Genomic DNA, 26,668 nt, shown 5'->3' with positions numbered 1-26,668 from the left:
CCAGACTCACGGTTGCCAGAGGCCTCGGCCCTGAGCTCACAGCTGCGGGCGTGCTTCCTAGAAAAGATGTTCTGGGCACGCCCCCCCCTGGGCTCCCGGGGGGCAGCATAGGGTGCACTGCACGGAAGGGACTTGGTTCTAGCCGTCCAACAGGGTGTGCTAACCACCTCCAAATGGAACTGTTACCGAGCCCTGGAAAGCTGATCTCAGCAAAGGATCTGTTAATGACCGCCTCCAGTCTGTGTTTTAGTGTAAACACTCGCCACGGTGTTTCAGCATGGCCCCCTGGTGCAGACGAGGTACCCAGGGCAGAGGCCGTGAGCTCTGGGAAGAGTTCTCCTCACTGACCAGTCAAGACCCCGCCTTCATGGCAGAAGGATCACATGCCAGTGACTGCAGGGTCTAACCTCCCAGGCCGGTGCCCGCCAGAAGTGGCTGTTACTCAGGGAGGGGGCTGTACCTCCCCAGCCTGCTGGGCAGTCTGGCTTGTCCTTCTAACGCGGGCCTTTCGAATATGGACCTCCAACACAGAGGTCAGTAATCCCGAACAGTTTCTGGCTCTCGGAGCGGAATGTCTCTCCCGGTACCTACGGTTATGTCAGCACGTGTACGTTTTACTGCAAAGCCAATGCGAGTTTACTCTCTGGATAAACTCGAGCGGGGAGGAAGCGTTCTGGAAACGCGGTGGGGAGGAGACATTCGAAACGCAGTGGGGAATGATCAAGGTGTTTGTCCCAGAGGCGGCACATCTGCTGGGACAGCCGTTCAAGACGACGGTTCTACTGACCGCCCCCGTGCAGCATCGTTTCTCAGAAGACGCTCCCGTTGTATCATCGTCAACACGAACGAGAAGGACAACAGTGGGCGCCTTGCACGTCTGATTTCGTTAATGAATTCAGCAAGGCCAGCGCGATCCAACAGTGGATCCTCAAGACCGTTAGAGCCGCCTTTCTTCACAGGCACATTGAGAAACCGCTGCTGTGTTCTTAACTGCACCTGGGCACTATTTAGTTTTAAATTGTATCAGGAAATGTACCGTGGGTTATTAAGTTTCCGGGTAATCTGGGTATGACCATACAGAGGGGTGCATCATTCTAGGTCCCTGATTTTAGACATGCAGACTTGGTAAGTCGGTGGCCTTTTAAAAATTGAAACATGCTATAGTCTGCGTTCAATTTTTAAACATGCAACGTCTGTACTAGCAGCTCTTTGGCTGGAGAAATGCAAGGCATGCAGCGATGCCACGTGTACTTCCGGGCATGCAATTGTCTGCGCCTGCGCAGACCTCAGTTGCTCAATTAGGGCAGATGTGCATGCTTCTTCGAGTGCTACATTGTATCTCTGCTCTCATACAGGGCTCATTCACAGATATGCACAGGACTCCAGCTCGGGGCAGAGCTCTAGAGGAGGGAAAATTCTTAACTCCAAATCTGATAGCACGAACCAAAGACAGCTGTTCCCACGTTTTCTACAGGGAAACAGGGATGCTTTAAAAGTATCGAGCTCCTCACTGAGATGAGATGAGAGTGAAACAGAACGGTTTCAGTTTCATACGAAAGAATCTGTCGTCAGCTGGTCACGACGGGTCTAGCGTGAACATTTTTCTTTAGTTAAAACGGTCACATTTGTGTTTGCAGTTTCTTTCTGAAATAATTAAAAAGCCAACTAAGTTTTCCTAAGGTGTTTCGGTTGCCATATAAATACTCGGCTCTGAAACGAGGGGCTGCCTCACACACTGCTAAGGGCAGGGATGGCTACGCCGTCTGCAAGGGGGAATGAGACGCTGAGGTTGTCAGACAGTTTCAGATAAATTTACCTCCCGAGCTAACGTTTTGTGCTGAGGTGCTTAGGACACTGGCATTGTAAGTGACATCAAAATGATGCAGGGAGCTCAGCTGCGGTGGTTCAATGGTTGGAGCGTCACCCCATGGACCAAGAGGTCCTGGGTTCGATTCCCAGTCAGGGCACATGCCTGGGTTGCGGGCTCAGTCCCCAGGAGGGGTGTGCAGGAGACAGCCGATCAATGAGTCTCTCTCATCATGGATGTTTCTCTCTCTCTCCCCCGTCCCTTCCTCTATGAAGTCAATAAAAAAACGGACTCAGGTTTGTTTTTAAAAGCAGGAAGTGTTGCCGAAACCAGTTTGGCTCAGTGGATAGAGCATCGGCCTGTGGACTGAAAGGTCCCGGGTTCGATTCCGGTCAAGGGCATGTACCTTGGTTGCGGGCACATCCCCAGTGTGGGGTGTGCAGGAGGCAGCTGATCGATGTTTCTCTCTCATCGATGTTTCTAGCTCTCTATCCCTCTCCCTTCCTCTCTGTGAAATATCAATAAAATATATTAAAAAAAAAAGTTTTAAAAAAAAAAAAAGCAGGAAGTGTCACTGAGGGAGGACTGCGGAAAAGGGGAAGAGAACGCTTACGTTCCGATGGCTGCACAGGTTACTTGGAACCTGTTACCTTCTCTAGTCCTCAGGACACCACCTTCTCCCCGTTTGTAAATGGCGAGCATGGGGCGGATGGACGTGGCAGCGGCCCCGTGAACAGGTGCTCCAGTTAACAGGCGGCCGTGCAGGGGTCCGAGGCCCCCCGCTGCCTCCAGTATCTCAGGATAACGAAGAAGTGTCCTTCAGGCTCTTACTTTGCTGGTTTCCCCAAAACGCTGGATAGAAAACGCATCTGAAAATGTCCGTGGCCGGAGTAAGTGTGTTGTTGAAAACCGATGACCACTGCATTTCCCCAATTCCAAGATGTCATCCTTTATACGACCCAGCGGTGGGCTTATTACAGTGTTGTAGAGAGAGAAAATACCTCCCCATAGAATGTACGTGTCCATTTTTCAACGTAGATTTGAAACGGGGAAGGAGTGGGTCTAAGAAGCAAGGCGATGGGGAGGCTGTTAGCCTCGACCTCCAAGCTGCGCCATGCAGGCCACGCCGAGGCTCCCACAGTCGCCCGACCGGAACCCGGATGGAGGTCAGTAGACCGGAGGGCACAGGGTCGGGGTAAGATGGGTGACTGTTTTGTTTTCAATCAGTTACCAATCCAATAAAGTACGTGTGGATGTCGGACTGTCTCCAAAGAAACAGAAAACAGTGAGTTCTCTTACTGAAGTGGGTTTAGCACAACACCCGATACTATCATTTTTGTTAACAAATTCTAGGGAATTGCAGGGGTCCCCAAACTTTTTAAACAGGGGGCCAGTTCACTGTCCCTCAGACCGCTGGAGGGCCGGACTATAGTTTAAAAAAAAAACTATGAACAAATTCCTATGCGCACTGCGGGCCCGGGGCGAGTCGGCTGCTAAGCAGGACAGGCAGCGGCACCCGGCGGGCCGGATACATGTCCTCGGCGGGCCGCCTGTGGCCCGCGGGCCGTAGTTTGAGGACCCCTGGAATAGAGTTTTCAAATCAGAGTGTTTCCGATAGTGACAGGAATTTGTTGCTGGCTTGTCTTAGTCAAGTTAAACAATCCCTAAAACGCGTAGATCAACTAAAATCCCATCTACCACGTAAGGACACACAGCAGAAGCCCCACGGCCACCATCTCGGGGAGCGTCTACTTGCTTACTCGTATTTCCGAACGTGCTAGAATGAGTTCGTGCCCCTCTTTCATCCTAATTATTGGTGCTTGTCAATCTCTGGAAAAAAGTTTGTTTTCTATCTACCTGTTAACACCACTGCATCTTACAGCGGCTATATTGATATGGCCTATAAAACAACAGGAAAAGTCAGTGGAGGAAAAAAATTCAATTTTATAAACGGAAACCAAAATCCATCGATTGAACTGGTTTCATTAATATTACCTATATTGTCAGCATACTTTTCAGGATGCAGACTTGGTAAATATAAACCAGAATTGCTGAAACTGGAGTGATACTTGAAAATCCAGTGCCTATGGCCACCAGGCCTCTAGAACCTAGAATACAGATGTCCAGTGACCTGCTATCGGGCCGGGCTGCACAAACCCAGCTTCGGCTGGGGCGGGGGACCTGTTTCCTGCCAAGGGCATTTGGATATTTATAACATCATTCTCGGGCCATACAAAATTATCAGCTTAAAAATAAGCCTGCTGTAGTTGGGCAAACATTTAATTAACTCACCCCTAATGCCTTGGCAGGGCCAGACCAAATTTGTTCTCGGGACTTCTATGGCCCGCGGGCCCGATGTTCCCCACCCCTGGCTTAGGCCACTGGTTGTGGTTCTCAAGGGATTGAGCTCCTTCGGTGCCAAGAAAGAACTGCACGTCAGGGTCCAGGTCGCCTCAGGCACGTCCTATTGTAACTGCACTTGCTCCTGAACGTCACGACACACAACAGCAAAGCCGTCTCCTCGAATGTGCAAGGACAGCGAATACAGGACAGAAACCCCGGCTTCTGAGGCCCCGGCTGTGCCTGCCGAGAGCGGCCAGGGCCACGTTCTGAACCTCCGCCCACTGACCTGGGAAACAGCACCCACCCAGCGGCTTGGAGCGGAGGGTATCGGGCCAGCGGGATCAGACCTGTGACCATTCAACTGTGAAGGACAACCCCAGGACGTCCCCAGGCATTCCAGGCCACACACACCGCCTTGGGGTACTGCTGCGGTCTCGACAAAAGTATACAATAAAAATAAAAAGAAGAGGAAAAGAAAAATTATGGCAGAAGGCGCTGAAGTGATGTATGAGCACCAGCACGGACAGTCGGCCACGCCCAGAGGCTCATTTCCACGGACGCCCCACGATCGCCTGACTCAGGGACAGTGGGCGCGGCTCCTGGAAAGTGCAGGCACAGCGCTCACGGCACCCACGCCGGGACGGCACCCACGCTGGGAGGGCACCCACGCCGGGACAGCACCCACGCGGGACGCTCAGCCAGGGAAGGGGTGCGTGAGTCCGTGGGTTTGAGCAGGCGGAGCCTCGCAACGCGGGACGTCAAAAACAGGCAGGGCCGCTGGCGTGGCTTTCCGATCAGTTACCTGTCGCTCTCAGGGCTGCGACAGCTCGTGGGGACTCAGGGAAAGAGAGGTCTTGCCGTTTTCCAGAAAGCTCATTGGGACTGCAGAGCGAGAGACAGAGAGGCCCAACGAGAAGGACCCAGCGCGGGGTGTCTGCCTCACACACACCACGGCTCCAAGGAGGCCCCTTTCCTAAAAGAGGCCAGAGAGCCAACGTGGAGGCTGAACCGACGCCCTCGGTGACACAGCCCACATCCCGGGCTCGCTCCTCACCGCGTGCACGGGGCCACTCGGGAACCGCCGCTCATCAGATGGACCAGAGAAGCGGGAGCTCCCGCCACAGGCCTGGCCGCGCCCTCTCGCTGAACAGCCCCCTCCAGGCGTCGCTGGAGGACTGCCCTCACAGAGGAGCACACGTAACCACAGAACGCGGGTGAGGACCCGCCGGGGACACCTCGCAGGGTGTCGGTGCTCGGCTAGTTACCTAGGTCAGTGGTCGGCAAACTCATTCGTCCACAGAGCCCAATACCAACAGGACAACAATTGACATTTCTTTGGAGAGCCGAATTTTTTAAACTTAAACTTCTTCTAACGCCACTTCTTCAAAATAGACTCGCCCAGGCCGTGGTATTTTGTGGAAGAGCCACACTCAAGGGGCCAAAGAGCCGCATGTGGCTCGCGAGCCGCAGTTTGCTGACCACGGACCTAGGTGATGGCAGCATCTGGCCAAGTCAAGTGTTTGGAAACCCAGTCATCAAATAGGGAGAAAAACGTGTGGCTTAAAACGTGTGTCCAAGCCCGGCCGGCGTGGCTCAGAGGCTGCGCATCGACCGGGGAACCAAGAGGTCACGGTTTGATTCCCGGTCAGGGCACATGCTGGGGTCCTGGGCTCGATCCCCAGTAGCAGGCGTGCAGGAGGCAGGCGATCTATGAATCTCTCTCATCACTGATGTTTCTGTCTCTCTCTCAAAAAGAAATATAAAAAATAAAAATGTGTGCCCAAGAAGTGTGATCTTTGCTTTCTCCAATGGGGTTCTTTTGTTCCAGTGGGACAGCCTCACCCACCTTCTCTGAACGTGGTAACTCAGCCAGCAAGTTCCAGGAAGAGGCTGTGTGGGGCCCGAGCTCCGCTGCCTGTAAGGACCCGCAGTGATGTGACAGGTCACAAAGCCCTCGCAGGGTACCGCCCGCGCAGGGGAGGGGGCGTCTGTCCACCCGTCGCTTTTCAGGAGCGGCCGCTCTGATCTCGGAGAACTTTCTAACACCCCAACAAGGGGCCGTTCTACCTGGAAGGAGGCGTGGCCCTTCCCGCCCGCGCTGCGAGGATCGATGGCTAGGCGGGCCCATTCCTGACCGTTTCCCCTCCGCGTGGGGATCTGGGTCTCCGCTATCGGACGGAGGAACGTCCTGGTCCCTGCGCGGCACAGCCCCCTGGACAGGTGCACGAGGGGTCTTGGCCTCAGCCGTCCTTCAGGCCCCGGCCAGGAGCAGCGGACGCCTGCGCTCCCCAGGGGAGGGAGGGGAGCTGCCGGCTCCCTCTCCGTGTCCAACGAGCTTCCTCCTAAATGGACAGCGAGGGCGTCCAAGGCCAGACCCACCCCTAGGATGTCAGCAGGACCCTGAAGGTGCTTTTAAGGCTTTTTTAGCCCCTTCCAGGCTAAGCCTGCGGGGGAAAAGCTGGGCTGGCGGGGGGGGGGGGGGGCGTGTGGGGAGTGCTCGGTGCTTTTCCTTAGCCTTCCCCGGGTGACGACGGAAAGTGGGGCGCACTTCTGGTTGCTGTGCTGTGGGCATCAGCCCGCCGTATCTCAGTCCTGATGGCCGGCATCGTCCACTGATCCAGGGAGCCGTCTGTTGCGTTAGCCGGGGGCTGGGGTCAACAAGTGTTCCACAGACACTGCCCCGTGACATTTAATTACGTTTCCAACTAGTTCTCCTCATGGGGAGACCGTGATAAAGCACGATATCATCTTCCTTCACACAAACTCCAGGGACACAGGTTCTCCCGAGAATGTTCTGCCTCCAAGAGCAAGTTCAACCGGGGGACCGCGAGGAGGCGTGTCCCTGTGAAGTCTGCGATGGGACAGAGGGGGAGCGATCGCACTGGCCGTCAGACAAAGCCAGAGGCAAGCTCTCCCTCGAATCACAGGGCTAGGTAAATAAGAACATTCCAGAAGGAACCGGAAGCTTCTCAGCTCCTCCCCCCGGACCCCCCATAGGCTCTGGGCGAAGGAGGCTATGAATCCCGACTTCCTGCGGAGACCTGTGGGAGCTCGGGACGGAACGCGGGAGGCCCGTGGGGAATTGAGGTGGACACCGCTGGCACCGAGAAGCTCCCTTCAGAAACGAGGTCTCCACAGGGTCCCTCACACCAGGACGCACCGAGCGTCAGAGCCCGCGAGCAGCCGCCGTTACTAACACGCTGGCTCCTCGCAGCGGACGCGTGAAGCGGGGACCACCGTGTGGCTTTCCGCTGAACGGAACACGAGCGCACGCGCTGCTCCCGTCAGAAACCCTTCCACGTGGACAGACACGCCGTGTGTGTGCGGAGGGCGAGGGCGAGGGGGGTTGGGAAGAGAGAGCAATGGAGACCCCTGGCCCCTCTCCTCCTCAATCTCAAACGCAGGCTCCTCCGAGCCGGCCCTCCCGCACGGGACCCCGACTATTCCGCGCCCAGCCCTGGAGAGGACGGCCTCGTTCCATTTACGAACGCGCCCCGCTGCTTTCTTAGGATCTTTTCCAGGGGTCCTCAAACTTTTTAAACAGGGGGCCAGTTCACTGTCCCTCAGACCGTGGGAGGGCCGGACTATAGTTTAAAAAAAAAAACTATGAACAAATTCCTATGCGCACTGCGGGCCCGGGACGAGTCGGCTGCTAAGCAGGACAGGCAGCGGCACCCAGCGGGCCGGATCAATGTCCTCGGCGGGCCGCATGTGGCCCGCGGGCTGTAGTTTGAGGACCCCTGTAACCAATGGCCCCTTCGATGTGACACCCATGGTTTTCACGGGCGAGACTTTAAACCTCTTATGGAAACAGGCCTTGGTTTCGGAAGAATGATAAAAACTCCATTCTCCTGTTGTTGTAGGTCGGCAAACTAGGGCCCGTGGGCCGGCGTGGCCCGTGCGTCTCTGTAAGGGCAGTCTTGTCAGAAGGGCCACCCACTCTGCCCGTGACCTCTCCTCCGCTGTGTTCCAGCTGCGATGGCAGAACCCAGTGGTTGCCATGGAGATGGTCTGACCTATGAAGGAAAAGCCTGCCGACCCCTGGCTTCACACTGAATGACTCGACATCAGCAGCGACACAGATGCGGGCAGGCGGGAAAGAACATCTCGGGAAACACGGGGAGCTTTAGGCGCTCTGAAGGCCGCCCTTCCCTCAGAAACCTCCCCGGTGACCACGGAGCGCGTCAGTGTAGAGCGAAGGAGGAGGGGTGCAATGTGAAGTCGAGAGAGGGTCCCGTGTTGTATTTCCGGGGCGCCTTTCCTTAGCACGACGTACGTAGGAGACAAACGTGGACAAATTCATCTGCGTGGAAGCCTGTGGATTCCCGGGTTTTAAACCAGTTTCCTGGCACGAAATCCTTGTCCCAGTCCCACCCGGCGGGGACCCTCACCCCGCTGCACACTGACACACGAGCATCCTGCTATGAGGCCTACCGACGCCCCTGCACCATCATTTCTTTAAAACGCAAATGAAGGGAGCGTCGCCTCTGAGCTGCCACGCAGGCCACACGGAGCCGAGAGCCCTCACCCAGCGTCCCCAGCCGGCTCTGCCTGTCAACGCTGGAGGTCAGCTCCGCTCACGTGTCACAGCGGATGTCGGGGCCGATTCTGAAAAGGCCGGCTCTGGGTACTGACTTACCTCGCAGCGTCAGGGAAGGGAGACCAGAGAATAAAACGGGAGGACAGGGGGATGGGGAAACGGACATTCTAAACAGGATGGAGATTCGTTCAAAAACAAAACGCCGATACCGCCTAGGGAGCCTTCTTGCTTTAGAAATTTGGACCCGGCAGACGAGAGAAGTTTGCGAGGCAAACGACCTCGCTCCCAAGTACCCACTCGCTCCCCGTTTCAGCCTGAGGAGTCCCACGGGTGCCCCCAGCCGCCTGTGCGCACGGAGGCGTCTCCCCCTCCTCCACATGCCCTGGGCGGCCGCCACGCCCTCCCCTCGCTCGCTCATGCATCGGGCATCGGCACGCCTGCCCTCGGTGACCGTCGCCTACGCAGTAGCAGTGTTAGTAGTCAGGGTTAGTTTCACTCGTGTCTCATTTCATTCCATGGATGTGAAACGTACTGGCATACCTCGGCGCAGCCCCATGCAAGCAAGCAGAAAGCAAGACTGAAGACGGAGGGAGGGAGGGGCTCGGGCCGGCAGGCAGCGCCACTCACCCTTTGGAACAGCCTATGGTCCGCCAGGGGGCTTCAGACAGTGAAACAACACCAGACAGCTATTAGCACGGGAGCTCAGACAGAGGCTCACAAACAGCGTTACTTCAACACAAGCAGAGAGTTTAAAAGTGGTTCCTTGGGTGGAAAGGGAGCGTGGTGGTCTGGTGTGTGAGATGAGCAGGTAGAGAATCCACCAATTTGTTATTTTTTACTTATTTCCTATTGTTATTATTTTGGTTTAATCCTCACCTGAGGGTATTTTTCTCCATTGATTTCTAGGGAGAGAGAGTGGAAGGGAAGGAGGAGAGGGAGAGACAGAGAGAGAGGGAGAAACATCGACGTGACAGATCACGTGGATCGGCTGCCTCCCGCTTGAGCCCCTACCAGGGCTGGGGTTCGCAACCGTGGTATATGTGCCCTGGACTGGGAGTCGAAACCGTGACCCTCCAGTCCGCAGGCGGATGCTCTAACCACTGAGCAAACCGGCCAGGGCACCAATGTATTTTTAAGTCTAGAAACGTTGGGGTCACGTGACAGCAAATCCTGAAGAGATGGGACTCCTGAAGCCACTCCCTGCCCACGTGCCTAAGAGGGGTCCCGGGAGGTTTCCTGTTTTGATGCCTCTAAGTGACAGGCCACAGACTTCCTCTGAGAATGCGGCTCAGTGACCCTGATGGGAGCAGGGCCACACCCGTCCGAGGGAAACATGAGCTCCACCTCCCGGGGGAGACTCTCGGGGTCCCCTCAGCTCCCGCATAGAGCAAGGAGCGGAGTGAGTGCCCATCTCAGGCTCGCGTCCAAAGTCCAAAGGTTATAGCAGCCTCCCTGCCCGTTTCTAAAACCCGAACCAGGGGCGGGCACGTGACTAAGAGGGCCAACTGAGCCTTATACCCCAAGTAACGGACAGACTCAGAGTTTGTAAATGAACGAAAGACGTTCTCTTCCTCCTGGGACGGGAAAACCTCCATGCCTTCTCTGCCAGCTTACGAAAGAGGACTCTAAAGCAGGCACAGAGGAGGGGTCTGCTCAGCCGCCCGATGAAAAGAGCACCGGGCTTGGCCACAGAAAGAGAAGGCTCCGTCACCAGGGCTGCATCGCCGACCCTCGTGGTCAAAGCGGAGGCTGAGCAACAGGAAAAATTAACTTCTGGACATTTGGGTTTGTTGGCAGTGGCCTCAAGGAGGGCCGGGAAAGGCAGTTTCCTTGACAATAAACTGCCTGGGAAGCAGGCACTGAGCCTCCCCCGGGCAGGAGGAGGAAGCCCCGGGGGCTTGCGCTTCGCAGGAAGAAGAGGAGCGGGAAGGAGGGTGCTGACCTCCGTGAGCGCGTGGAAAGGGCCGGGGGTCCTGGACACCCTCCTGGAGGAAGGAAATAAACCCCTCTCTTCGGATGCGAGGACTCCGCGCCGAGTAGAGGCAGGACGGGCGGCACAGAGGCTGGCGTGGGTGAGGCTCGTGGGACTGACCTCGTTACGCCAGAGCACAGCCCGCCCGGGACCTGCCTCTCCTAACCAGACCGGCTGTGTCCGCACCAACGGGGCGTCTCCTGGCGTCTGCCCGGCAGCTAATCCCGGTGGAGAGCGAGCGGGCAGCTGCGTGAACGATAGCTCCTTGCAGAGCATTCTGGCCTCTGGACACCCGCCATATCCGAAAGGAGGCACTTTTGAAAGATTTTATTATTGCTAACGTGTGGCTCCGGCCCTGGTCCCTCCTGTCGCTACAGAAATGAGTCCTTTTGTTCATTTAAGTAAAATTACAGGGAGCCAGTGAGCCCCTGTGAAGACTCCAAGTCAAAATGCTTTCCAAGTTTGCAAGTGGATGGCTCTAGGAGTAAGAACAGAAGTGGAAGGGAACCTCTGAGGAACTGGACCTGAACATGGGCTTTCGGGGCAGGGCCACGAGCGAAAAAGGCTCCCGGTGCACAGAAACGCCAGGACCACAGGGACAGTGGCCTGGACGCGGCCGGGGGCCACAGTTACAGCCGGCGGCCTGAGCAAGGAAACCAAATCTGCACCAGCCCCCGGGGTCCAAGGACAGAGCCTGATCCTCACCGAGAAAGGTCCAGCTGAAGGAGCCACAGAGAAAGCCGCCGCCTGGCTCCACGGGGAGGGGCGGGGTCTGCGGGGCCCACTGTCTGCTCCTGACCGGGGGCCTCCAACCTCAGGGGTGCGCCCCTCCCTAGCATCTCCCAGTCCCTCCTCAGCCTGGCTTTCCTGGGGGATTCCAGAGCCTGCTGTCTGCCGCGCGTCCAGCAGAGGGCGCTGGCCACTCCCAGACAATCCACTTCCATCTTTCCCGGGAGGAGAGAAAGCGTGTCTGTGTTCTGGACACACAATAGCCCCGTGAGGCTCTAGTGAAGAGCAGACTGCAACCCGGCACGGGAACCACAGGCCAGAGGGAAACGGGGGATTAAAAGCTCATCCAACTAAGCTGTCCTCACACCGAATTCAAACAGAAACGCTGGCCTGGGGCTCCATCGGGCACGGTGACCAGCGTTCAGTGGCAGCAGCTCAGTCCCTAGTTAGGAGTTCTACGTCCCGGTGTCACTGGGAGGCTCGCCCTGACCCTCTGCGGGCTGCGGGGGGGAGGGACAGACTGGCTCTCCATGGGAGTGAACGAGTGGCTCAGGGATCAGGCTGTTCTGTTAGCTGTGATGAGTCAAATGCACAGATGAGGTGAGGATGAATGGACCTACCTGTGGCGACAGCGTCGTAGAAACCGCATTATTTTCCGAGCAGCTTGATCCTGCTTTTTGGTTAGCAAACTGCTCCTGCAAAAAAGCCAGAATGTTCGTTACCGTCACGAGAAGGGCGCTGGGAAGCTTCCTACGCAGAAGCGGGAAGTTGGGGCAGGGTGCCGGATTGTAATGAAACAGTTCGTGTAGCAAACCCAACAGTGGAGCCGGACCTGCTTCAGGGACCCGTGGGGGCGTCACTGGGGAGTGGGGAGTGGGGAGGGGGTAGGGGTAGGGGAGGGAAGGGTGGAGAAGCACCCCCCAGCTTGCCGGGCGCCAACGTGACACTGACAATTGACGTCAGACTGTCCTCCTGACTCTGCCCGGTGCTCGCTCTGCTGAGGAAGGCGTCACAGGCTCCGTCGTCTAGAAGCTGACCTCTGCCCACCTGACCTGCGCCCATCTGAGCCTCTGCCCACCTGAGCCTCTGCCCACCTGACCTGTGTCTACCTGACCTGCGCCCACCTGACCTGCACCCACCTGAGCCTCTGCCCACTTGATCTGCACCCACCTGAGCCTCTGCCCATCTGACCTGCACCCACCTGAGCCTCTGCCCACCTGACCTGCACCCACCTGAGCCTCTGCCCACCTGACCTGCGCCCACCTGAGCCTCTGCTCACCTGACCTGGGCCCACCTGAGCCTCTGTGCACCTGACCTGGGCCCACCTGAGCCTCTGTGCACCTGACCTGCACCCACCTGAGCCTCTGCTGCACGATGACCGCGGTCCGGCGCGCCGGCCGCCGCTGGCCGCACCTCCGGTAGCTGCGGTAGAACTTCTGGATGAGCACGGCCGCACGCCGGCTCTGCTGGAACTTCTTCTGCTCGTAGTAGCTGCGGAACTTGCTCTGGATCAGGATGGCAGCCTGGGTCATCTTCCTATACAGCGCGTACTGCGGGGAGACGGGCAGAGCGTGACCACGGAGCACACGGGGCTGTGCTCGGCTCTCGGCGGGCGGGCGGGCGGCGAGAAGTCCCTCTCCCCGCTCGCTGTGTTCTCCGTTTCGGGCTTAACCACCAACCAGGCCAACCAGGCCTCTCTCCACCTACCTTTCCAGAACGAAAACTATTACTCTAAGGGTCACCCCCAGACGAAGTACTGCTTTTTTAAGGTGCTGTGTTCCCCCAAATTCCAAAATACATTGCCCTTCTTAAAAAAAGAATTTTTTTTTTTAAAGATTTTTCTAAAATTGATTTCAGAGAGGAAGGGAGAGGGAGAGAGATAGGAAACATCAATGATGAGAGAGAATCATTGATCGCTGCCTCCTGCACGTCCCACACTGGGGTTGAGCCCGCAACCCGGGCACGTGCCCTGACCGGGAATCAAACCGTGACCTCCTGGTTCATGGGTCGACACTGAACCACTGAACCACACCGGCTGGGCAGAAAAAAAGAATTCTTAATAGCAATCCACTTAGACACTTAGGAATCTGAGGAACATACACGGAAAGTAAACGTTCAGTGTTTAGGATGGATCCTTGCTCTCCACTCTTGGAACCTTTCTGATCAGCCGCCGTGACGCCTCCCAGTCCCCCTCACCATCAGCCCATCAGCAAACTCCCGAGTTACAAGGTCCCAAACGCAAGGCTTATCATGAAACGCTGACACCTCCGAGCCACTCTAACCTGCAGGAGATGAGCACTCAGAGGGCCAGCGCGAGGCGAAGCCCCGAGAGCCGCTGTCACCGGGCCCACCGGGCCGGCTCGGGGGCTGGCAGCAGGGCTCAGGGAGGGAGGAAGGCACGGGAGCACCAGCCCCTTCCTTCTCAGTCTCCGGGCGCTCAGGACTCAGAGCTCCCCGTCTGTAAGAATCTACGTCCGCGTCGCTCCGCAAACAGAATACGCCTCGGGGGGCCAAGGAAGCGCTCGGCTTGCACGAGGGCAACTTACCATCGGAGGGGAAACGCTCTCAGGACAGCCCTGCGCCTAGTCTGTGTGCATGTATGCGGTGGGATGAGGGAGGGAAGGGGCCTCCGGGGCGTGCAGGACACGGGGCCCTCCTGCAGGGACCCTCTCGTCTAACCCGACCTGCTCTGCACTTCCATTCGTCCAGGAGTCTTTTAAGACAAGGACGCCGGATCCCACAGAGCCTCAGGGGCCTTCTCAGCCGCGTGCCCTGGGAAAACGGGCAGTTTACTCTGTGGCTCACGTGACTGGCTGGGATGGATTCTTCAGATGGACATCAGCCAAAAGTGTCCAGTTATTGACACTGAATAAGCATGAGGTCTCCGGAGGATAGACGCCCTGTGGTCAGCTGGCCTGGTGGGGGGTGGGGGGTGGGGATGGCTGATTCATGACCCTGCCATCGGAATGGCCCCTTCGTGTCGCTGGTGATGGGAGTGGAGTTTGTGACTCTGGTGGAATGGTTTGTGAGAGGACTGGGTGTGGCATTACCTTCAAGACTATCCATGTCAGCTTTGGGGGAGAAACAGAGAATACAAGATTAACGTTAGATCGCTCGACGGAAGGAAGCTGAAAAGCCAGAACCAATGAAACTCCCACCACCACCACCACCAACAGAAGGGCGAGCTGGCTGGATCCATGCCTTCCGCCTTCCGAAGGACTTGCCTCCTACAGGTCAGTATTTCAATAAAGAATGCCTTCCGCCCTGCTGGCGGTAGACGACGCTTCTTTGGGAGGGGATTCAAAAGAAACACCCCAAATACCGAACTCAGATTTGGGAATAAATCCCTGTTGGCATCCCAGGCCTGAAGCTGACTCGGGGTGTCTATGGCCTGTGCTAAGGAGAAGCCTGCCCACCGAGAGAAGCCGGTGCGCGGAGCAGCGCCCCTGCCGCCGGGCTGCGGGAACTGCGGTGTCAGCGTTTGCACAATAAACCTTCCTTTTCTGGGATCATGAACTCAACCGGCTAAAGCTGAAGAGGCCCCCTCCCCCACCCCACGCGGGAACAGAGCGCAATCCTGGAGAAACTCCATAAAATGGCAACCCACGTCGGACACCAAACCCCTGGGTCGTAGCGAGGGAACGTAATCCCAAATTTCCACGTGGCGATTAGACGCCTCGGCCTCGAACAGCCCCCCAATAAACATTTCAAACCCACGGGAAGCACAACCCGATAGAAGGTTCCAGAATCTACCGACAGGACTGAACTTTGGCACACGAGCCACTCAAAGCTCCATGAGGCAACGCTTTCTATTTTCTAGCCGCCTCGGGGTGGTTACGAAGACGTAATATTTTCTTAATTTCTCTGAACCTCAGCCTCTTTGTCTGGAAGACGGACATGAAGTTGTTTCCTTTAAGTGACGGTGAGGGGCGGATGAGATGATGCGCCTGAAAGACCTGGACCCTCTGAGGGGCTCCCGGGTCAGCCCCGCTTCCCTCTGGCGGGAGCTGTGACCTGCGGGTTGTCCTGGCCACAGTCCCAGGGCAGGAAAGAGCGCGGGGCTGCCCTTCCCGCATCCCTTCACTAAGCACCGCAAACGCACTTTACGGTCCTCAAAGATGTTGGTGCTTCTTCACCATAAAACGGGTAAGAAGCAGCTGAGAGGGAAAGTGGCTGAGGACGACATAACGTAGACAGTTCAAGGTCCAGGACGACAGCCAGCACTGACCTCCAGCCGCCAGTCAACTCCGTGAAGCCCTTCCATCACCACGGGGCTGATGGCTGAAATGATGGCAACACAGACCCTCCCGGGTCAATACCAAAGGCCAAAAACGGGGACAAAAATGATTTCGTGGCATCCGTCTCGTTGCCGTTGGGGGCCGTTTTTCTCTTTCCCCGCCTCGGGAGCCCTTTCCTCCTCATTTAATCAGGAGGCAGCCCCCGTCCTGGGCCGGCTGCTGCCCTCGGGCTCAGTCCAGGGCCCTGCAGGTGGTTACCTGTTTGTACTTCCTGTAGCAGCGCTGGATGACGGCAGCAGCCACTTCCTGCTGTTCTCGCAAGGGTCGGCCCTGCGGGGGTGGGGGGTGGGGGGTGGGGGGACGGGGGAGAAAAATAAAACGAGATTCGGTATGAGAAATGTCAGCCTTCCTGTGGCTTCAAGAGAAGCATCGCTCACTTCATTAACTTTCTCAGAACCGAGACCCCCAGGTTTACCAAAATAGAGTGCAGTGAGAAGTATACATTTTAAAACATGAATTTACAGAATAAATCTCCAACTATTCTTGCTTCTAAAGAGAGCCATCATATCTGGGTGTTAGCTGACCTAAAAATATATTCATTTTTGCCCGGCCGGTGTGGCTCCGTTGGTTGAGCGCTGTCCCATGCACCTAGAGGTCACGGGTTCGATTCCCCATTAGGGCACATGCCTGGGTTATGGGCCCCATCCAAGTAGGGGGCTGGCAGGAGGCAGCCAATAGATGTTTCTCTCCCTCTCCCCCCTGCCCTCTAACATCAATGTAACCATATTTCAAAAATATTTTCATACTCAAAATGTGTAACCCATCAGGTAAGGTGCCATTTGTCCAGGACCTGCCAGAGCTCCACGGACATACAGATGCTTCACCATAACATTTTAGGGGTTCCTGGGCTGCCCGAGGCCAGGTCCCAGGCCTCCAGATAGAAGCCCCCGCTTTAGGCCATAAATTCCTTGTGGCAGAGGCGTCAACTTCCTTGATATCAACTAAACGGCAAGTGTCTGTTTTCATGACCCACAGCAAATCGAGATGACGACAACCATCGCACTACTGGTCAAACTGATGTCACTAAAGCTTCTGAAAGTGATTAATAATCCCAGGTGACATGAATTAGTAATTCAAATAAAGAACCTACACACTCAGAGGGGAGAAAGAAATGGCCCGTGTGGACCTAGCCGGTGTGGCTCAGTGGATAGAGCATCGGCCTGCGGACTGAGGGGTCCCAGGTTTGATTCTGGTCAGGGCACATGCCTGGGTTGCGGGCTCGATCCCCAGTGTGGGGTGTGCAGGAGGCAGCCGATCAATGATTCTCTTTCATCATTGATGTTTCTCTCTTCCCTCTCCCTCTTACTTCCTCTCTGAAATCAGTAACAATATATTAAAAAAAAAAGAAAAGAAAAAGAAATGGCCGGTGTGTTAGCGGGAATGCTCGTGACCTCCTCTACCTCCGGGGCCTTAAGAAGGTGGGGTCAGGACTCCGATCCCCTTTACCTTGTATTTCCGGAAGGCGGTCTGGACCAGCCTGGCGGCTTCATAGAGCTCGCGCTGTTCGTGGTCAGACAGAGTGAGCTGGGCAAACTCATTCTCCACCTTCTCGCTGGTGGACGCGCTCAGGAACTCGGACCAGTCGGCCGCGGAGGGGAGGCTGGGCTTCTCGAAGGCCATGTCGCTGGCTGGAGAGCCTCCGGGGCTCAGGCTGGTGTTGGAAGAGGGGGTCAGAGGCTCGCTATACGCACTTCTGGAACGAGAGGGGACACGGGGGAGGCGTGATCCATCTGCACGACCCACGACACGCTGACGTGAGACAGACGGGAGCCACCGGGAGCCACGTGGGCCGTTAGGAACGTGCGTTCATTCCGGCGCTCAACACACCCAACTGTAACTGTCCTTCCGTCAGCAAGTTCACACGGGACCCCTACCACGTGTTCGGCACGAGGCTGAACCCCAAACCCACTGAGAACCTGCCCATGCAACTCCAGTGAATCCGGGGGGAAACCTACAATACGCTATCTCACAGGCGCTAGGGCCTGACCCCTAACGCTTCCTCACTTCAAAAAAAAGTATCTTTACTGTTGAAAGTGTTACAGACATCCCTTCTCATCCCCCCTTTGCCTTCCCACCTGCACGCCCCCAGGCCTTCCCTGCACGATCGTCTGTGTCCGTGGGTTATGCCTATCTGCACGTAAGTGCTTTGGTTAATCTCTTCTCCCCAGCCCTCTCCGCTGAGATGGGTCAGCCTGTCCCTGCGTCTGTGTCTCTGGATCTGTTCTGTTCAAGTTTACTTTGTTCATTCGATTCCACACGAGTGAGATGGTGTGCGCTCTCTTTCTCTGACTGGCTCACTGAGCTCAGCCTGATCCGCTCCGGGTCCCTCCACGCCGTCTCCACGGGTGAGAGCGCCTCTTTTTCGCAGCTGCATGGTGTTCCACGGTGTCGATGCACCCCGGCCTTTTAGGCACTCATCTGCCGACGGGCAGCTTTCTGCCTTGCTTAGTGAGGTCTAACCGCCCGGCATCCTCAAACCCGGCTCGCCTCCCAGGCCCCGTTAGACCCCGGAACTTCCCCCGCGGCGTCGGACCTGATCTGGGCGGCGTTGGGCAGGTGGTCCACGTCCGCCAGGTAACTGGCCAGCCAGCTCATGGTGCTGCTGATGGTGGCCGTCTCCGTCCGCTCCAAGGCCGAGGGCTCCATGGGCCCGAAGGTCTCCTGCTTGATGCGCTCCGGCGTGGCCTCGATGATGTGCTCCGCCAGGGTCATCATGTTCACCTGGAACGGAGAGCGCAGGGCATCAGGTTCGGGGGACTCGGAGCCCGCCGCCCGCCCGCCTGGCCACCCCGGAGAGAGAGGACGCAGGGAGCGGCTTACCCTCCACCCAGTCCACTCCAGCATCACTGTTAAGTTTTACACCCTTCCCCCGATTACCTCCAAGTCCTATTTTTTTAAAGTATATTTTTATTGATTTCAGAGAGGAAGGGAGAAAGGAGAGAGAGAGAAACATCAATGATGAGAGAGAATCATTGATCGGCTGCCTCCTGCACGCCCCCTCCTGGGGATCAAGCCTGCAACCCAGACTGGGAATCGAACTGTGACCTCCTGGTTCATAGGTCGACACTCAACCACTGAGCCACACCAGCCGGGCCCTCCCAGTCCTATTTTGGCTAAAACCTTAGTCAAGTCTTACAGCAGTCCTGGCTGGTGCCTGCTCGCTCCTCTCAGCTGGGGTCACCCTCTTAGTGGCACTGTGACTGGGCAGTTCTCCAGCAAGTTGTATGAATGAGGTGATACCAGTGGTTACCTAACCATCACGCACCCCTTTGTCTGGAGAACCCCAGTTCTGTAGGGAGCAGCAGTGAGCCAGGCCCCCGGGCCCAGCTGGTGAGTGATAAGCAGTTATGATCATCCTCTTCTTGATTTCCCACCTTCCCACGCACCCAGGAACCTACTTCTGGACAATGAGACTCTACAGAAAATAATTTTTAAAAATTAAAGCACTCTAGTTAGGTTGCTGATATTTAGTCCCCAAATACATTCCTAATAGTTATATCAGGAAGCTTCAAACTAGTCTGGAGGGAGGCATATGTTTTCAGAATTAGAGATATGACCTTGTTTTTACAATTTCCTTGCACATCTTTTGATAACGGAACGTGAAATACAACAGTTGAGGGTTTTGTTAATCCTCACCCAAGGATATTTTCCCACTCGTTTTTAGAGAGAGTGGAAGGGAGGCGGAGAGAGATGGAGAGAGAGAAACATCCATGTGAGAGAGATACATCTATTGCTTCCCGACTGCACCCCAACTGGGACCGGGGCTCGAGCCTGCAACTGAGGAATGTGCCCTTGACCGTAATCGAATCTGCGACCTTTCAATCTGAGGGCTGATGCTCTAACCACTGAGCAACCGGTCAGGGTAACAGGTGAAGTTTGTAAGAGAATTGAAATGTTCGGAGTGGATCTATACAAGGGTGACAAAATGCTTATCTTACGACACAAACCTCAAAAACATTGTGCTGAGGGAAAGAAGCCAGATACAGAAGACTACATATTTTATGATTCCATGTCTATAAAATTTCTAGAAAAAGCAAAACTCTGGGGAGAGAAATCAGATCAGTGGTTGCCTAGGGCCAGGACGGAACGGAGTGACGGCAAGTGACACAGGGACGTGGGGTGACGGGAGTGTTCTCGAGGGGCCAGGTGATGGTTGCACAGCTGTGTCCGTTCACCAAATCCCGCCAGTGGACACAGAGGAAAGGTGAGCATTATGGCACGTTACGTCAATCAAGCTGCTAAACACACGTATCTCGGGCAATTTTCTAGATGTTCAACGTAGAACATTAACTATTTCTGTAATTGGGATAAAATGAGGACATTTAGGGGGAAAATATCACAGCTTTTCTTTCCCTTTGAAATTGGCTCTTGATTTGAGGAGGAAGTAGGCCCTACCTTGATTTCCTTTTTTCTACCAGGGGGAGATAGTCAAGTATTTTATTCAAAGCAAAGTGGAGTTTCTGGAGACCAAGGAACCTGGAGCCTGACGCTATCGCCCCCCCAAATCCTCCGTTCCGTAACTACGTGGCAGTGTGAGAACAGCTCCAGACCCTCAGTGCACACTTCAAATACCACGTAGCTGACGTCTTATCGTTGCAAAAAGGCAATGGCATGTAGATGACTTTAAACCAAGTAACAGGCTCAGCAGTTGGACCTGAAAAAAATCTTGACATTAATTTCTAAATCTCTCGGCTTGTGGTCAGAGAAGGTAACGGTAGCCTTTAAACGTGCAGCTTCGGGTTTTTATTTAAATTCTCTTCGTGTCCTGGTGTATGAGCAACATTCGTAGATGTGTCCTGAATCCCTAAAAGGAACAACTGTAGACATTTGCTCTGTGTCCGAATTACACGCATCTGCATCAACACAGGTCACCTAAAAATACCACAGTAAATGGAGCTTTCCAATTGTACTGCTCGGTCTGAGACAGGGTATTAGTCTCCCACTGCGACGGAGGTGGTGGTTCCACATTTGTGTTTGCTAGCTTTTGCGTTCACATTTAAAGCTGTGCGGTTAGGTACACAACGGTTCATAGAACTTCACTGACACCATATACATTACATACATATATGCATGCTATTTACCTTGAATTGTACCGTTTGCTTTTTTTTTCTTTTTACACATATTTGTCTGTTGGATCTTTTCCAATCAGTTTGTTTTCTTGTTCATTTCATTCTAGTTGTGTCTTGTACAGCAGCATAGAGTGTATTTTGCTTTATTCTTTAAAATTTTACCCATTCTGAGCACCTTTTCATTATAGAATCATCAGTTACCGAAGTGGGAATGAATCACGTTTGAAAACATTCCTGTTCTGTTTTCCATTTATTATTTCTGTGGTCGCCTTTTACTTCGTTGCCATTCCTGAATTTCCACCCCGACGGGGCAGGCGTGTTTTCTCCGCAGCGACGCAGTGTTTCTGTGCTGCCCACGAGCGTGGCATCGGACAAGCACGTCTCAGCCACACGGACCCGCCGACGTCAGCAGTGGAACCAAGCCCAGCGGCTCCGGACAGGACGGCTGCTTTAACACGTTACCTCCTCCCCGTCCCTACCCCCCGGTTTTGCTAAAATACTAGTTTAGAATTTTAGTTCCGGGTTATTTTTTAAACATGATTCCTTTTCCGTGTAGGAGGCCCCTCTTAACAACCGCCTCACACACCACCGCACTACGGGTAACCACGCCGACGGATCAGTTCACTGTTTTACTGCTCACTCCCCCACGGACTCTGGCTTGCCATTTTCTGTATTGTTTCATCATTATTATTATTCCTTAATCCTCACCTGAGAGCATGCTTATTGCTTTTAGAGAGAGGGGGAGGGAGAGTGGTAGGAAGAGAGGGAGAGAGGAGAGAGAGAGAGAGAGAGAGAGAGAGAGAGAGAGAGAGAGAGAGAGAGAAACATCGATCAGATGCCTCCTGCACACGCCCCGACCGGGGATTGAACCGGCTGAAACCTGGGCATGTGCCCTGACTTGGAATCGAACCTGTGACCCTTTGGTGTACAGGACGACACTCAACCACCTGAGCCACCTGGCCAGGGCTTTCATTATATTTCATTCCTGTTTTTTCACTGGCTGAATTGCTTCTTTAGAGGGTTGCTTTTTCCATAGGTATGGACTCAATGTAGCAACATAGTATCCTCTCAGGCTCAGGTAAAATATCAAGGGCAGTGGTCGGCAAACTGCGGCTTGCGAGCCACATGCGGCTCTTTGGCCCCTTGAGTGTGGCTCTTCCACAAAATACCACGGCCTGGGCGAGTCTATTTTGAAGAAGTGGCGTCAGAAGAAGTTTAAGTTTAAAAAATTTGGCTCTCCAAAGAAATTTCCATTGTTGTCCTGTTGGTATTTGGCTCTGTTGACTAATGAGTTCAAGGGGATCCTTAAAGGTCACCTTCTATTCCGTGCATCAACTCTGCGTCTGAGAAGGCTCTAAAGCAGCGCTAGCCGAGGGATATTTAAACAAATAGTCAGAAACTCAGTCCCCGGGTCACACCAGCCCCAGGTCACGGGCTCAGCGCCACGCGGGCTGGTGGCTACCCCGCTGGGCGGTGCAGACACGACATTTCCGTCGGAACGTTCTAGATGCTCCACTCAGTTCCCCTCTTTTGAGCTACTGATCTTCACCGTCTGGTGATTAATTATTAAACATCTGTGAATACTGTCCTAGATGACTTAATATTGGTGTCTGACACGGGCTCCACCAGGACCTGGCCAACTGTGGCAGCCCACCCACCAGCTACTGGCTGGTGTCAATAAAGTTTTATTGGCACAGAGCCACCCCCACTGGTTCAAGACTGCCTGAGGCTGCTTTGGTGCTACAGAGGCAGAGGGAATCGTCATGGCAAGTCTGGACGGCCCACGAAGCCTGACTACTTACTTACAGGCGTCCTCAAACGACGGCCCCGGGCCACAGGCGGCCGCCGAGGACATGGATCCGGCCCGCCGGGGGCCGCTGCCTGTCCTGCTTAGCAGCCGACGCGTCCCGGGCCTGCAGTGCGCATAGGAATTTGTTCACAGTTTTTTTTTTTTAAACTATAGTCCGGCCCTCCAACGGTCTGAGGGACAGTGACCTGGCCCCCTGTTTAAAAAGTTTGAGGACCTCTGATTCCTATTTGCCCTTCACAGAAAAAAAGTGCCAGCCCTTGTCTGAGCTACGGCTCGATTCCCCTGCAGGTAGATCCTAGTGCAGCCCCACCCGACCCACAGGGATGGGAGGGCCTGCTCAGGTGTGAGGCTCACCTGTGCTAAACAGAGGGCGGGCGGATGGGACCCCAGGAGCCGCTCACGGTTCCTCCCCCGGGAGCACCTCTCCCTGGGAGCACTGCGGGCTGTGTGGCCTGCGGGCCCTCCCTCCCATCCCAGCGATGCTGTAGGCACGGTGCCCTCGCGAATTTCTCGGGGGTCTTTTCCTTTACATTTGTTTTGGGGGAAGTCAACGAGATGTTGGAGGAAGAGAAAGCACAGCACATGTCCTGAAGGTGCACGTCGGGTCCTCTCCTCTGCAGTGCATTCCGATGAACGAACTGTTTGCTTAACAGCCGCACCTCCGGTTTCCTTCAGAGCCCCTTAGTCCCTGCAAGTGTAAGGCCCGGAGGATTCTGGCCTTTCCAGACCCACCGGCCGGTCGAGCAGCAGCCGGAGGGATATTTCAGTGCCTGGACTCCAGAGCCTGGCACCACCTGCCCATCTTGGCGAGGCGATGGCGGCGCCGACCAGTCACATGCTCCCGCAGGCCCCGGTTCTAGCTGTACCAGGCCACGACGCGCTCAGAGCTGATCCAGAACCAGCGGACTCTGCCGCCAGGGAGAAGGGTCCTGGGTGAGTGTGAGGAGCTGGCGCCGAGAGAGAGGGCTCTGCGGAGACCCGGCCGCCAGGGGGAGGCCCTGTTCACGGTGCTGATCCACGGAGTGAACGCGTGGCCCCAGGGAAGAGGAAACCCACCATCACCATCATCAGGCCAGACGGCTCACCCTGGCTGGGGAGGAAGTCACGGGGCCTCTGGAAGGTGACTGTGAACATCCAGAAGCCCTGCCCTAGTATGGCTCAGTGGATAGAGCCTTGGCCCGCGGACGCAAGGGTCCTGTGTTCGATTCCACTCAAGGGCATGTACCTGGGTTGCAGGCTCGATCCCCACCACGGTCGGGGTGCGTGTGGGAGGCAACCAATCCACGTCTCTCTCTCACATCGATGTTTCTCTCTGTCTCTCGCCCTCCGTTCCACTCAATGGAAAAGCATCCTTGGGTGAGAATGAACGACAACAACACGAAGGTCCAGGCAGCCTGACGCCCCCCGGCCTTGCAGGCTCCCCTGGTGCGCGCTCACCTGCATGTCATCCATGGGCTGCGAGCCGTCCTCGGCCTCCGCACCGTCCCGGTAGGGCCCCGCCTCTGTGTGCGCCACCTCTCTGCTAGCCATCATCAGGACGCTCATGGGCTCCCGTGGTCGCACCTGTGCAGGTGCTGCCTCCTTTCCTACACTGGTCCCCTTCGGACTGCCCGTCACCTGCACTGTAGACACACCAATGGAAAGATCTTTGGGACTCCACCTCACTACGGGCTGGGGCTGGGCCGCAGCGGCTCGGAGTCCCGCCGGCTCCGGAGAGGGAGGGGAGGGTGCCCGGCTGCAGGCCCTCGCGCCTTCCCTGGGGCTCAGAGTCTCGGGGGCGGCCTGCTTAGAACTAGGGCTCTGCTTCCTGATCCTGGGCTGCTCCAGGCTCAGTGCAGTGGACAGCAGCTCCTCCTGCCTCGCCTGGAAGGACTCGGGGTTCAATTTATGCTTTTTGGGAGCTGGATAATCTTTGTGGCTCTCACTGCTGTAGTAATTAGAGGGTTCAGACCGAGGTCTTCTCAGCTCTGAAAAGCACAGTAGAAACGACAGTCAGGACAGGCGATCAGACCAGGAGCCCTAACGAACTAACGCGCTCTCTGGGCCCGGGAGACACCCAGGGCAAAGCGGGCCTCCAGACACGTCCCTGACGTTTGAACACCCCCCGAAGCATCTAGTGGAGTCAGGTCCTCCTCCTCCATCACTTGCAGTTCTTTCTTGCACGGACATAATTTTTTTTTTCTACTTTCTGCATTTGGGGGGTAGGGAGCTAGGGGAGTCACACTAGGCATTCTTACGGCTAAAAGGAAAATCAGAGATATAAACACCCCAAACCCATCAGTGTCTGAGCACCCTAAGGACTCCCCTGAGGGACAGCACCTGGGGACTCGGCACGTCTGAGATGTGGTAACTCTGAGCTCTTACCGGGATTGGTACTTGCAATGACGGTGACGCCTTTGGGGATTTCTGGAGAGGCGATGGCCTCGCTGTGCCACTGGGCCATCCAGCCGTCTGCGTGGGGCTCTTCGCTCGGGGGACAGTGGATTCGGGGGCTCTGGCCCAGCGGAGCCTGCTCCCCTCTCTGCAGGTGCTCGAGACACTCGGCTAACTTCACGTGACCCCGCGACCTGGCGATCCCCAAAGGCAGCCTCCCCAGAGAGTCGGGGATGGAGATGGCCCGCCGGTCCCACTTGTACAGCACGACCGCGGCTTCCAGGTGGCCGAGGGCGCACGCCCACATCTGAAAGACGGAGACAGAGCGGCGGTCTGAACGGCGAGTTCCAAACGGACGTCATTCGGCCACGGCTGCCCGGTCCTCGCCGGCTCCCTCCACGGGGCCACGAAACGTCATCGTCGCAAAGTAGCTCGGAATGACGTCACGTGTCCATGAGGGACCACACGGGGCCCGGCCTGTGCCCATCCCTCTGCAGCCTGGGGATCCGTGAGCATCCTCTTACCAGGGGGGTGCAGGAGAAGTGGTCCACGTTCAAGGGGTCCACTTCCAGCTCCAGATCGATGCTGTCTGCGTGCTTCGTGCTGCAAAGGGAGGGGCCGACAGCGACCGCCCGGTGAGTTCACGTGAACAGGAAACCCCCGACACGCGCAAACCCCCACAGACACGAAACCAAAGGGAGCCTCTGGCCCGCCGTGTGCAGGAGACTCCGGGTCACAGGGTGGTGCGGAGTCTCTCTCCGCTTGGCTAGGCCCCCAGCGGAAGGAAAGGGCCCAACATTCAGTTGGCACCTCCCTGGGTATTTCTTGGGCAGAAGCTCATAAAATCCCTTGGAAACATTCCCCAGGGAAGTCCTGGCTCACAGGCCGGACCGCCCCGAGAGGCCCGACCTCTGTCCCCAGCGGGAAACGCGTGTGTTGGGGGCGCCCGGCCTCACCGCCACTTGATGAGGGTCTGGATGAGGGTGGCGTAGCCCTGGGCGGCCGCCAGGTGCAGGAGCGTCATCCCGCGGAACGTCTTCGAGTGGATCAGGTGCTTGGACTTCGCCCAGCAGGCCCGGCTCATCATCTTCTCGCACACGACGACGACGCGGCTCTCGAAGCAGCTGCCCAGCGTCCCGGGGCCCGGAGCGCACTGCAGGGAGAGCGCAGGGGAAGCGCACGTGAGGCTCGGAGGCCCCCGGCCGGTCCGCGTCCAGAGCTCCCTGATTGGCATCGCGCGCCGGAACCACAGGCTGAGAAGGAGAGACGCCGTGAGGCAGAGACGCGGGGGTGCTCAGCTCGGCCTGGGGCTTGAACCCGCCACAACAAGCCCCAGGAAGGTCAACTGCTCTGGAAATGCCGTGGCTCCTCACTGTTTTTAAGTCTGGGGGAAGAAAGCCTGGGAGGATAAAACGGCAGGTGATGGCAATGGTATCATCTCACTAGAGCTGTAAGAGCATCTTTGAAAGCACAGCTGGGTGACCTTGACCTGCAGTAGAATGACCTTGATTCAGAGTCCAGGCAGAGCTGCTTCCTATGTAGTGGGCATGCCCACAAGCACAGGGGATTCACCAGGGAGTGAACAAAGAGGGATTAAAAAAAACCACTTCACCCGAGGGTATTTTTTCCATTGATTTTTTAGAGAGAGTGGAAGGGAGGGACGAGGGGGCGAAGAGAAGAGAGGGGTAGTGAGACAGAGAGAGAGAGAGAGAGACATCGATGTGAAA

The 26,668-nt window shown here is 56.0% G+C and overlaps 1 protein-coding gene across 21 annotated transcripts in view; it reads right to left on the bottom strand.

The window, feature by feature from the left end:
- Positions 1-26,668, bottom strand: part of CAMTA1 (calmodulin binding transcription activator 1) — a 701,446-nt gene that overhangs the window by 3,839 nt on the left and 670,939 nt on the right. For 6 of the 21 annotated variants that reach the window (XM_080656710.1, XM_080656728.1, XM_080656729.1 and 3 more), the window contains 11 exons: positions 25,898-26,094; positions 25,466-25,544; positions 24,933-25,248; positions 24,006-24,535; positions 18,223-18,410; positions 17,136-17,382; positions 15,888-15,959; positions 14,442-14,462; positions 12,748-12,941; positions 12,012-12,086; positions 9,318-9,348 (listed from right to left, as the gene is read on the bottom strand). In XM_080656710.1, the coding sequence (XP_080512836.1) occupies positions 9,318-9,348; positions 12,012-12,086; positions 12,748-12,941; positions 14,442-14,462; positions 15,888-15,959; positions 17,136-17,382; positions 18,223-18,410; positions 24,006-24,535; positions 24,933-25,248; positions 25,466-25,544; positions 25,898-26,094 (1,950 nt within the window). The other 15 variants (XM_080656721.1, XM_080656716.1, XM_080656718.1 and 12 more) reach the window with 8 other exon arrangements.

This window comes from Plecotus auritus (assembly GCF_963455305.1).
Source record: "Plecotus auritus genome assembly, chromosome: 2".
Classification (NCBI taxonomy): Eukaryota; Metazoa; Chordata; class Mammalia; order Chiroptera; family Vespertilionidae; genus Plecotus; species Plecotus auritus.
The sequence above is the reverse complement of the archived record's forward strand: the minus strand, read 5'-3'. Positions and strand labels throughout refer to the sequence as shown.